Genomic DNA, 13434 nt, shown 5'->3' on the forward strand with positions numbered 1-13434 from the left:
GACCAAAATGGGTTTCTAATATGGATATGGGCTGCAGGTGGTCGGGTGTTGGTACGGGTTGACCATCATTAGGTCATGTACGGGTGTTGGTAATGGTTTGAGACCAAAATGGGTTTATAATATGGATATGGGTTGCAGTTGGTCGTGTGTTGGTACGGGTTGACCATCAGTAGGTCATGTACGGGTGTTGGTAATGGTTTGGGACCAAAATGGGTTTATAATATAGATATGGGTTGCGGGTGGTCGGGTGTTGGTACGGGTTGACCATCATTAGGTCATGTACGGGTGTTGGTAATGGTTTGGGACCAAAATGGGTTTATAATATTGATATAGGTTGCAGGTGGTCGGGTGTTGGTACGGGTTGACCATCATTAGGTCATGTACGGGTGTTGGTAATGTTTTGGGACCAAAATGGGTTTCTAATATGGATATGGGTTGCAGGTGGTCGGGTGTTGGTACGGGTTGACCATCATTAGGTCATGTACGGGTGTTAGTAATGGTTCAGGACCAAAATGGATTTCTAATATGGATATGGGTTGCAGGTGGTCAGGTGTTAGTACGGGTTGACCATCATTGGGTCATGTACGGGTGTTGGTAATGGTTTGGGATCAAAATGGGTTTCTAATATGGGTATGGGTTTCAGGTGGTCGGGTGTTGGTAATGGCTGACCATCATTAGGTCATGCACGGGTGTTGGTAATGTTTTGGGACCAAAATGGGTTTCTAATATGGATATGGGTTGCAGGTGGTCCGGTGTTGGTACGGGTTGACCATCATTAGGTCATGTACGGGTGTTGGTAATGGTTTGGGACCAAAATGGGTTTATAATATGGATATGGGTTACAGGTGGTCGGGTGTTGGTATGGGTTGACCATCATTAGGTCATGTACGGGTGTTGGTAATGTTTTTGGGACCAAAATTGGTAACGTGTCATTAATAAGTCAATCCAATGAGGGATTTTTATTGACATGATTTATTATCAGTGTTAATTATTAAGTTTATGGTTTATGTGATTATAAATATGGGTATTTTTCGACCCAAATAATGGTTGATATTTGGTCGAATATACAGGTATGTAGTGGTAAACATGTGAAAATTATTTGGTTCCTAGTGATTAATAATTCAATCTAAAAGGGGGCTTGTTAATTGACATGATTTATCATCAATGTTTTTCCACAAAGACAAGTATACCTTTTTCATGTTAATATTATTGTCCAAAATACTTGATATTAATGTTGTACAAATATCTTGTAAAGATGTCATAAATTGATGTTACTGATTATAGTTTATGGATTAATGAGCATAAAACTAGATTTACTTATGTTCTCAAAACAATAAATTTGAATTCTAGTATTATATTTGCCAATAATTATTATATTCTGGATTTTTGTCCTCGGTAAGACTAACTTTAAGGAATGAAAGGAGATCATTATATTAGTTCTTAGTTACATAGATATTGACAATGCATGTCGGATAAGAGAAATGTTCTTTGAGGATGTTGAGTTTGGGGGAGAAGAAAGGTTAAAAACATTATCCTTAAGTAGGAATCAATCTTGATTCTTATTGTTACTTTTGATAGTAGGAAGATTATAAATTACGGACTGAAAATGTTATTCAATCTATAATTCAATTGAACAAAGTCAACAACCTCAACTTAGGATATTACATCTTTGGTACCACATGTTTCATAAAATCATTATCTCATATGGTTTTGAGATAAATTCTATAGATGATTTGTTTATACAAGTATAGTGAGAGTAAATATCCTTATGGTTTCATACTTTAATTTTTGAGAACAAAAGTGATCATACATTAAAAAGTTATATGCTCATGTATAGGAAATCAGATCTTTTGCGGATCATTTGTATTTGAAATTTGATTTTATTGGGTGCCAAATGGTTAGTGTTCCACATCAGGCTACATTTACTTGCTTGTATGATGAGCTATTTCATAGAATAGAATTCAGTAGCTTCTTCCAATATGGCAATCTACATGTTATGGGGCATCAATTCTTGGAATATGGATGCATAATTTTATCACAAGGTTGCATATTATTGGTTTTGAAATACTACTAAAGTTGTGACAATAAGTAAGAAATGTTACATTTCAACAACAACAAAAGTTTTATTAAGTCAAAATGTAATGGCGACAAGTTTCCTTATGTTAAAATAAGAGTAAAAATCGAAAAATATATAAAGCACATCTAGACAAACTCCATAATAACAGATCCCGTCACGAAGGAATTAACTCCTAAGGTCTTTCATGAACATATTGCACACATTGATGTGCTATTTTGTTTTAATCGAAATTTTATTGGTGTTTTATGTTTTGTTTACGAGCAATTATGTTTTTTCTGTACATAATTAAGAATTAGGTTAACTTCATTATTAGTTGCACTTATTTGAAGGTTGATCTCACTTCAAGCTAAATAGGAACTCTTAAGAGATCTATTTTGATTTAAAAAACACACATTCATGTTTAATCTATGTTGTTTAATTAGACATCTATATGTGACCACTAATGGGTTTAGTTTCGTAAATTGTAACTCATATTATTTAAGGGTACAAACATCATAATAACATATATTAAAGTGTGTATATAGTTATATATACATTTAGATATTCATGGTCTAGTGAGAGATTGTTAGGTATTTTTGGTAACCATTTTAATTAAATGTATATATTGTTATCATAAATTCAAATTTATTATGGAAACTATTTAATGTTGTTCAAGGACCAATTTTAAATAACAGATAAATATTAATCAGTGTTTATCTTGTGGGTTGAGTTTCCGGTTGACTTAAACTCTTTTAAATCTCTAATATCTCTCATATTCGGTTATATATCAATCTATATAAACACATGATGATAAGCATATATACCATATATATGAAAACACACACAAAAATTCGTTTAGGGTTTGCTATGAGATTTTAGAGCGAATTTTGAAATCAACTGGAAAACTAACTCTACTATTCAGATTCAGAAATCTCAACGAAAGCAGGTATGTAATCTTCTTCTAGTTTAGTTTTATTTAACAGATTTGAGATCAAGATCCAAAGTTGAAGTTTCCATATTTTATGTTTTGGTCAATAAAATTACAAACAATTACTTTTTTTTACCATAGATATGTTTGATTACAAAAGACATCTATGTCTTGTCCAATTCTAAAATGATATTTTCAAATATTAAGTGAACCTTGTCTTTGTGAATTATGTTTGCATGGGTATTTATTTAATAAAGTTTAAACATCTTACCACTTTTGAGTATTCTATAAGATTGTCCAACAAAGATTTGTGTCTATATATATTGGATTTGAAGTTCTATGAAATCTTTACCACTATTATTTTGTTCCTTGTTTAAGATATCTCTTTATTCTAAGTAGTAACCAGATTATTTAGTCGCTCTCTAATGATATTGTAAACGCTTCTAGAATCTTCAATTTTGCACTTTGTTTTGTTCTGACCTAAGAATATAAAGTAATATCCTTGTTAGTGAAAGTTGCTAATTAGCAATAAGGAAATATTAAAATCTCTAATAATTTTGGTCTTCTATCTAAATTGTTGAACTCAGTTTGACTCTTACTTAGAGTTTGTATACTAAGAATGTTCCACATACAAGCATTTGTTCTTTGTTATAAACTCTAATGTTTATGAATAAAAAAACTCTTAGAACACAGAAGACACTCTTAAGAAGTGGCATTTGAATGTGGGAAATCATAATCTTCCATTGGTGTTGGAGATTTGTCAAGTAATATTACTGTTGTTTAAGTCAAACAGACGAAAAAAAAAATCCAATGATTTGGGATTATTATGATTTATAGATAAGGTCAAGCGGTCCAAACAAAGTGCGATGCAAGAAATTTGATGCTTTTTTTAAGATAGAAATACAACTTTGAGTAAACATTCACATTTGCATTGCAAGGCGATGAAATATAGGTCGGGGCATGAAGAAACAACAATGACATTATGACGCAATGGTGGTTTAGGATAGGATGTTGAAGTTCATGATTCAAGAAAGCTTGTCTTTTGACCACTTCGACAACTTGTGATTGATAAAACACATCCAAAAAACTCTTCAACTGTGTTATTGCCATGTAATTAGTCGTTCCACCCTTAGATGCGGTTGTATAGAAATGTGGAAACTTGCAAAAAACGTTGTAAACTTAACTTTTGATCTTTGGACGGCTCCACATGGCAGGTCATCGGATTCGTATATTTGCGTTACCGCTCGTTGGGTATATCTCACTATGTGGCAGATGATGAAGCCAACGATTTTGTTTGATTTGTTTGGATATCTGCATACCGGAGAATAATTATATAAAATTCTAGATTATCAGATCGAAACTTATAAACTAAAAATCATATCTTTTTCTATATCAAGTGATAATGCATCTAATAATGCCATTGCGGTTTGGGGTGATATTTTATTGTATCGGGTTGTTTCAGGTTTGAACCGGTTTGAAGGCAATCCAATTCTGACTCTGTTGACTCGATCCGAACATGTTTTAAAACCGATCCGGTTTGTGGACATGTAGGTTTAATACACATTTACAAATTTTCCAATTATGCAACATATTGTTTTTTATACACAATTTTAAAAAACATTTTATTTTAGGACCAAATTTAAAAACAGAACATTCTGAATATTATTTCATGGTGAACTATGATTACATAATTTGTGTCAATAACGTAAATTAAAGAATTGTAAGACATGATTACATTAATTGATAAAAAAAAATAGGACACAATTAGATAATTAACAAAAATAATAATAATAATAACACGTTATTGCTTAAGTAATGGGCTAATCAGGTTGTCGACAAAATGAATACGATGATTGTATATTTCGTTAAAAAAAAAAATAATAATAATAAATAATTATTACATTAATTGAAAAGAAAAAATAGAAGCCCCTTAGTTAAGCGTGTGCATCTAAAACCTTTAATCTATTAACAATATCATCATAATCAATATAATTGCAGTGATATATTAGTTTTCGATAACTTACAAGGCTAAGAGAACTAGTTTCTCAACTTTTAAAAAGACAGAAACCCCACTCTTCCCCTGCTACAACAAATTAAACCAAAACCAGCCCACCACACTCGGAACTCAGTTTGTGCCATGAATACGAGCATTGAGCCTTCGAAGCCAAACTGAATGTAGTATCATATGGAAAACATCATACCTCTTCGGTGGGTGATTAACCTCAAAATGTCTTTTTACTTGTTTACCCCTTCTCTGCATTCGTAGATACTGCCTCGTCGAAATCCCCATCAAGATTTTCTTGAGGTTAGGAATGTCCTCGACATCAACTATAACAGCAAACGATTTCCAATTCAAAATGTCACTAAATGGTGCAACATAATGGTCTTTAATGAGTACAGGAACACAGCCTGTGTAAAGTGCTTCAACCATTCGCGGACTAGCCACCTCATAGCCACTAGGAGAGATGCAATACCTACTTTGCCTTAGCATGTCCATATATGAAACACTTTTTGGAAGGTATGTGTGGACTTGTATGTCCGGATCCTTGTTCTCCCAATGCTCTAAAAGAATCGTTCTTATTGGGCCGTGGACCCCACCAGCAAAGAATGCCAAGACACGCCGCTGCCTGGGGGATGGCCCACCAACTAGACCGTGCATTGTGCCATCCCGGAGCAAAATTTCAGGGATGGAAACGTCTTTCGATGGCTTGAACCCTTCTGAGGTGTTTGCATTGCATAATGCCCGAATCGAGTTTGTAAATAGATTTGGAACAGCCTTGGAGAGCTCGGGCCCCTGATATAAATAACAAAAGGTTCAATTTTTGAATGCATAATGAACATTGAACCTAGATGGTAAATGCAAGAAATAGCAATGCATATTCATTTATGTGTATTATAGCATTCTACTTTGTTTATTGGGTTAATCTAAAAAAACACCTTATATTTTGTGTTTTTTCGGGATTAAACCTCAAATTTATTTTTTACCTAAAGAAGAAAAAAAAACTTCTATTTTTTCATTTTTTCTGATTTGGTCATTTTAGTCTTTTGTTTTCAAAAAAAATTGTAAAATGTGAGGGTTTTTTTAAGAAAAACTAAAATAGTTGAGGGTTTATTTGGAAGCATTTAGAAGGTTGAGGGTTTTTTCCGAAAAAAATAGAAAGTTGAGGGCTTTTCGGAAAAAATGAAAAACTAAAAGGTCTTTTTCAAGCAAAAAAATAAAATTGAGGTTTAATCCAGAAAAAACACAAAATATAAGGTCTTATTTGAGATTAACCCTTGTTTATTTTTATTAAAGCATTGTAGTTTAAATTTTTTTCTTAATAAGACATTTTACTTTGAAAAATTTTATCAATTATAGAAGTGAAAAATGCTTTGTATCTGGATTAAATTGCTACAACAAGATTTTTCAAAGTAATTGTAATGGAAAGAAATGAAAGTGGGATTCTATAATAATCAAATCCATTAAAGTATATTGATATTTCTAGCATTTTAACTCTATAGAAGAGTAAGATTGTATTACTTACCCAATCATGGCAAGCAACAATGAAGTGATCGGCACCAAGGCTCCTGTTCCAGAAAGGGTGTTTGGATGCAACAAGCTCGACATAATCTTTGACTGTTCGCTTCATTGGACGCCAATGATCTTGAGATTTGCGATCCAATATGAAGCGGACCATCATGGTTGAACTGATCGGAAGGAAAAATATGTGGGCTTTTTCGGGATCCCATGTTCGAAACTTGGATGTTTCCATTTGGAAAATAAAGTTGCCTTCCATTGCATATATACTCTTGCAAGGACCATTATGAAATATTGGTGGTTCTCCTTCTTCATAGACATATACTTTGAGCATTTTTTCCATCTCCAAATAGCTCCTGCGATCAAAAGAAAAATACTATCATGCAAAAAACCAGTTGGTTATGATCGTAGTAACACAACAACCCACAAAATATCATCTCAATACCAATTGGCTTATTAATATCAAGCTATCCTTGTGTTCAACTCAACCTTTATCTAGTTTAATCAAAAAAGTAAATGAAACTAAGTATGAATACATACTTGTGGAAGATGGAGGCGTTCCAATATATTGGACCATATGGTACATACTCGGGATCATTCATTTGGTTCCCATTTCTTGCTTCTTTAATGGCAGCTCGAGCTTGCACAAGGCTTGCTTCAAGTTTATATAATCCAGAATAGTTTCTCTGAACTTCCACAATTGTAGTTGGATCATGGGTTTCATTTGTTGATATGAACATTTCTGTACCATTTAACATTGTAGCAAAGTTGTCCTCTTCCATCGTAACATTCTGTTCAACAATATGTATCAGTTGCATGCTTAAATTTGCTGATAGAACTTCGTATATCCTACACATTTATGCATAATCAATCTAAGTTTGACAAGTAATATGTATACCATTTCGATGAAAGATGTGTTTTCTAATGTTCATTTGAAAATATCAATCACATACTTATACCTACCGACTTGGGTTTGCACTCAAGTAAGTTAGTGCACTATGCACCCTATACTATGTAGCAGACATGTACTAATGTTAAGTTTGCACTCCAACACATAAAAGAATGAACAAGTAACACCAAGAGATATTAGGGTAACAAAATAAGATAGCACGAGCGGACCTAGGAATACATCTAAGTGGAGGCAAACTCAAAATAACAAGAATGTCATACTATCACTTCTTCAATAATTAATCAAGTACAACAAAGAGTTATTTAATAGTTCTTCGGCAACACAACCACCTTTATAATTTTGGGAATAAGAAAGATTTCTCACTTAGGTTCCACGGTTTTAGTGACCCAAAGGTGAAACCAAGGAACCAAAATCATATTTACATATGTTTAGGCTTCCTAGCAATACCAATTGGCTAATTTAATTTTGAGAGAAAAAAAATTACATTTGTGGTTTCCAATGAAACTTTATTATTATGGTAACATTTGTTTTTGAATTTAGTTATTTTACTTTTGCTAAATTTATTGTATGATATTATAGAAAATACTACCAACCTCTACTCATAGTTTTTAATTTTTTTCCTACCCTTTTGTTTTCAAATTTTCAAAATTGACAAGAATTTTAGAAATTGTTATTTTATAAATGCATAGGAACAATTAATTGGTTGGTCGGTTAACCCGTTTTTCGTTTAAGTTTAGGTTCAAAACATCGTCAAACCAATATATCAATCTTGTTAATATTTAAAAACATAGTTTCAGTTAATGAAAAATAAGCATATGGTACCTAAAGCACCTCTTTCTTTATTTATGTACAACAAATATTTTCTTATTACATAGGTATAACAAGTAGTTATAACAGTCATGCGCACATTGCTCTAGAGTGTGGCCCTGGGCGGTCCATCATTTAAAGTACGAGAGAGATTCCCCTAACGTATATTTCTTTATTACATATATTATATTTAAATAATGACTCTAATGACCGTCAAATAGTCATGCCCCCCAACCAACATGAATAAAGGATTGATCGCATGGTTATGGAAGTATTACTAGTTAATAATTTGCTGGTTAGATAAAAATTGCTAACCGTTAAATTTAATGCCTAAAAACTAGTTAGGATTTTTAGTAGCTAGGGATTGTTAAATATCAAAATGCTAATTTAAATTAATGTTTGTTGAAAACAATGTTATTTGTTATATGTTAGCAATTAATATGTAAGCTTGAGTTTGTTGAAATATGACTTTTGGTGTTGATAGTTACCAATTAGTAATTAATGGTTAGATATAGTTTGTTGAATATCAAAATCTAAGGGTATACAAGAATCTTTATTTAAAATTATGTTTATTGAAAATTAATTGGTAAATGATTTAATTACCTATTGTATATAAGGTATGTTTGAAAAAACTAGCTCTACAAAATTATAAATTGTAAATTGTAAATTGTAAATTATAAATTGTAAATTGTAAACTGTAAGTTATAAGATTAAACTTGATAATAGATAGTTGTAGTTTTTATTTGCGTAGAAGCGTTCAGCAAAAGATGTTGTAACCTTTTAAAATGAGTAAAATAACATAAAACATAAAAGCTAAATGTTTCTAAAAGTTCTCAATACATGCTTGAAGTACCTTGTGGATTAGGAGTTTTTTGTTCAAATTATAAATTTTAAGCTCATACTCACAAAAGGAAGTTTTTCTGAAAAGTTTAAAACTCCTAAAAAACACTCAAATATGATAAGGTTTGTATGCAAAATTCTTTTATAAGCAAGAAATAAAATAGGCAGTATCTTATTCTTAATGGTCTTATACATAACCTACTAATGTGACAAATCCACAACCACTACTCAAAATCAACCTTCATTCCTAGGTGAAATAACAAATAACTAATTGAACAAACCCACAACGATTGTCCAAAACCAACCCCCATGCCCAGGAAAAATGAAAAATAGTTTGAAGTTTTATGAATTAACAAAATGTATATTTGACTTATATATATATATATATATATATATATATATATATATATATATATATATATATATATATATATATATATATATATATATATATAAAATAAGGGATAACAATGCAACTCTTTCTTTCATATGAAAATTTGCCAAACCAAGCTTTTTTACTTACCTACCCTCAAATACATAGGATAAAAGTTTTCTAATAATGATTTAAAACAAAGGTCCCCTAAGCCCCCTTTGGGAACCTCTTTGCATGTGCACATAAACAAGAATCGTTTACTTGTTTCAAAATATACAATGATTTAGATTATGTTATATTTTATATGTGCTGATTTTAATTTTAATGTTTTGGTTGAATATTGATAATGTGGAATTATTTATCTACCCTCTAATACATAGGATAAATGTTTTCTAATAATGATTTTGGTCAGAAATAGTTATTAGACATGTAAACAGATGTTAATATATTGAATTCTGACATGCATATTCCAAAATGATTATTTTAAAATTCAAGATATGAATTTCAATTTTTATTGATTATATCTTGGTTGTAATAACAACGGAATTTGATTAACCCAAACGCATTTATATGAAAGAGGAAGTCAGAAACTTTTAACTTTAAAAATTCTTGAAGGTACAAATAAGTGATAACAACCATTGAAGGAATATACCTAAAATAAAAATGAAGACATTTTCAAAGATAGATTCCCAAACGAAAATCACTTTGGAAGTTACTTAAAATTGTAGAACTGATATGTTAAAAGCTTTTTTGTTTGGCAATGGTACGATGCAAAGCCATGTGTATATGTGTGCAATTAATCTAGTTCTTAATGGGCAAATTTGTAAATTCGCAAGCATATATCCTCACTGAAGGAATTTTGCATTTTTTTGGACAATTAAAGTGAACAAGTGATCAAGAATATATTAAGTGTCATCACCTTAATTTTTTAAGAACTAGTACCCGTCTTTTATATATTGTAATCTCAAAACACATTATTATATCCGCATAACTGAAGGAATTTTGCATTTTTTTGGACAATTAAAGTGAACAAGTGATCAAGAATATATTAAGTGTCATCACCTTAATTTTTTAAGAACTAGTACCCGTCTTTTATATATTGTAATCTCAAAACACATTATTATATCCGCATAGATTTTCAAAATTCGAAATATAAGACCAATACTTAATTAGATCAAATACAATTATATTCAAATTTATATTCCATTGTTAAACACACTAATTCAAACTCAAATATACTCGATGCAAATAGTCTTCAATTACTTTTATATTAATGGGTAAATACTTGAATTTTTGGGTAAAGGACGTAAGAGTTTGATCCTAATTTTAAGATAGTTGTTACTAATTCCGAATTATAAATGTAATTAGTCAACTTTAAATGTCGAAAGATGATCCTAGTCTGAAGGATGGAAAGCTGGTCAATATCTCCCTATTAATCATCTTCTTAAAATGAGAGCAAAAAGTGGTGAAATTTACAAATTAATTATAATATTTTCTTTTTTATTACATGAACCTTATACTAAATTATTAAAACAATTATCAGCCATAAATCATAACTACAAATTACAATAACCAAACCGCGGCAAAATTAGGCACACAAATTAAATAGAATCTGGGCTCCGTTTATGTAAAGATATTGACTGCCGTAGATCAAAGAGCATAATTTCCAAACGAAGAACACTACCAATCAAATCTAAATTTTAAATAAAAATGGAAAATAGAATCAAGAACAAATTAATTGCATGCAGACTGAAAGTAAAGACAATCATTCCCAAAACAAGAATAATCAAATAGAAGAGGTGAGAGAAAGTACATACAGGTTGTTGCATGTCCATGTCTTCTTCAAGAGTAATTGTTGGTGAAGAAGAAGAAGAAGGAGATGGAGCCTCATCCATCTGGCCACCACCGCCATCCGCCGTCCACCGCCATTCCAACCCACCAAGATTTTCCGATGAAATAGGTCCCGCTGCTGCAGAATCATCTTCAGTTACAGAAGAACCCCCACTGTAATAATTAACAAACCTAATATCCCAGTTTGATTTCTTCAAAGCCATAAACCCGAAAATTAACATCAGAGGCATTATAATCAACCATAAGATCTTCCCAGACGATGAATTCCGCCATGAACCCATCTCGTCTCTCTCTTCTCTAGAGAATCCAATTTTTGGCTTTGAATATCATGAAAAAATTCATTTGAAATCTGTAAGAAGACGAAGATGTCTGAGTGTGTGTGTTTTACTGGGTGTTTTTGTGTGTGTGGAATAAGACTGTTCTAAAGTTTTGCATGTATACGTGTAGGAATTTGTCAGCTAACATTGGTAACTGGTCTTTGGTTATTTACATTCGTACCCTTGGGCCTTTACGAATGTGATACCTTCCCAAAAAAAAATGCTCCATGTTTCAAAAACACAATAATTAGCGTTTGATATAACAAACATTCTATAACAGATTTTCATTAATTATTAATATCAAAAGGCTTTTAATACAATCAAACATAAGCCATTTTTTACTATTTCATAATGTTAGAATAAAATATTTTTTAGTTTTCTAAAATACAATAAAACATTAATATACTAATTAAATCACAAAAACCTTATGATAAGTATCTAACCGAGGGTACTATTCATGACGTTTACTTACTCGACCATGGTCACCGCCATCCCACCGCTCTCTCATCACTTTCATCTCGATCCTTTCTCAACCCTACATCGTGGTCACAAAAACCTTATTTCACTATCCCAGAAACTCACCGCTTTCATCTTGGTCCTTTCTCAACCCTCTGTGAGTGTTTCCTCTTCTACCACCTCTTTGCTCCGCTTAAGAAATCTCCATTAACATCCCTCTCGTTTTCCCTTCACCTGCTCCGACGTCTCTTCTTCTTCTGAGAATCGTCGACCCCAATCTCACTTACTGGATGTACCACGTTCGAATCGGTGATGTTTGTTGTTTCTCTGGGTTTAGGACTTCCGACTTGCATCAGAACTAGTATGTATTGTATGCTTTGTGATTGATTTTTAAGTGGTCTGTATGGGCTTAGGAATTCTGACTCGCGTCTGAACCGATGAGGTCGAAATTCATCTTTCCAGGTGAGTTCAAGATGATAGTTGTGAATTGCAAAAAGTTTTTGAACCCTAAGCCTCTGCGGATGATGTACTTGTGATTCTCGACTCAGAGAAAGTGGATAAAAATGGATGATGTTGTTCGGTAGGTGGAAATTGGTGTGTGTGTGTGTGTAAGAAAGGTGGACAAGATAAGGTGCTTCAGCAATCGATAGACTGCGTATGTGGAAATGGAGCAGAATGCACCCAAACTCATAATGGTGGCAAATGTTTCAATCCGGACACGGTGATGGACCATTGTAACTATGCGGTTAACAACTATTTCCAAAACAAAGGTCTGGCCCTGGTTCATGTAATTTTTCCGGTTCGGCTATGGTGGTCACTGTCGATCTAAGTTATTCTCTCTCTCCTCTTATCACCACATCCAAACATACATGTTCCAATCTATCCGTTTTTGTGATTTAGGAACTTTTGTTTTTTTATTTCTATTATTAGATTACAACAACAAATAATAATGATAATAATAATAATAATAATAATAATAATAATAATAATAATAATAATAATAATAATAAACAAATCTATTCTGGCTTTTCTGAATAACTTTGTCTTTAGGACACCATATCCAAGCTAGATCTACAACCTTAAGTCCATTAAGTCCTTAATATGACCTTGCTCATGGACTCAAAAGAGCTCCACACATGACTCTAGCTTTCCTCATTCTCAAAAACCTAAGGACCATTTGAGAGTTACAACAAGTTCTGGAGTTCCTTAAACTCCAAAAGCATTCATGGAAGGGACCAACACCTCAAAATGAGCCCAAACTTGAAACAAGAAGAACAATGATCAAGATGAGAACTTTCTACCTCTAACAACTCCAAAATCTAAATGGAATGGGAGATCCAAGCTAACTAATTTCTTCCTTGCACCATAATGTACTTCCT

At 32.2% G+C, this 13434-nt stretch overlaps 1 protein-coding gene across 1 annotated transcript; it reads right to left on the reverse strand.

Annotated features, from left to right (window-relative positions):
- Positions 1-4927: 4927 nt before the first annotated feature.
- Positions 4928-11717, reverse strand: LOC145156377 (putative glycosyltransferase At5g03795). The gene is made up of 4 exons (XM_079075778.1): positions 11249-11717; positions 7042-7292; positions 6509-6857; positions 4928-5778 (listed from the first exon to the last, which is right to left on the reverse strand). Exons 1-4 carry the CDS (start codon positions 11561-11563, stop codon positions 5110-5112), a joined length of 1584 nt encoding a protein of 527 aa, XP_078931904.1. The 5' UTR covers positions 11564-11717; the 3' UTR covers positions 4928-5109.
- Between the last annotated feature and the right edge of the window lie 1717 nt (positions 11718-13434).

The sequence above is a fragment of the Lactuca virosa genome, chromosome 2 (genome assembly GCF_052849685.1).
Source record: "Lactuca virosa cultivar CGN04683 chromosome 2, Lactuca_virosa_CGN04683_v6, whole genome shotgun sequence".
Classification (NCBI taxonomy): Eukaryota; Viridiplantae; Streptophyta; class Magnoliopsida; order Asterales; family Asteraceae; genus Lactuca; species Lactuca virosa.

Bases quoted from the DNA above. Each gene is read 5' to 3' on its own strand.
- LOC145156377 (XM_079075778.1), bottom strand. From the start codon at position 11,563: ATGGGTTCATGGCGGAATTCATCGTCTGGGAAGATCTTATGGTTGATT. The intron at 7,293-11,248 runs GTATGTACTTTC...ATTGTTGAACAG, and splicing joins ACATGGACATGCAACAACCT to AATGTTACGATGGAAGAGGA. The intron at 5,779-6,508 runs GTAAGTAATACA...TATTTATATCAG, and splicing joins TTGTTGCTTGCCATGATTGG to GGGCCCGAGCTCTCCAAGGC.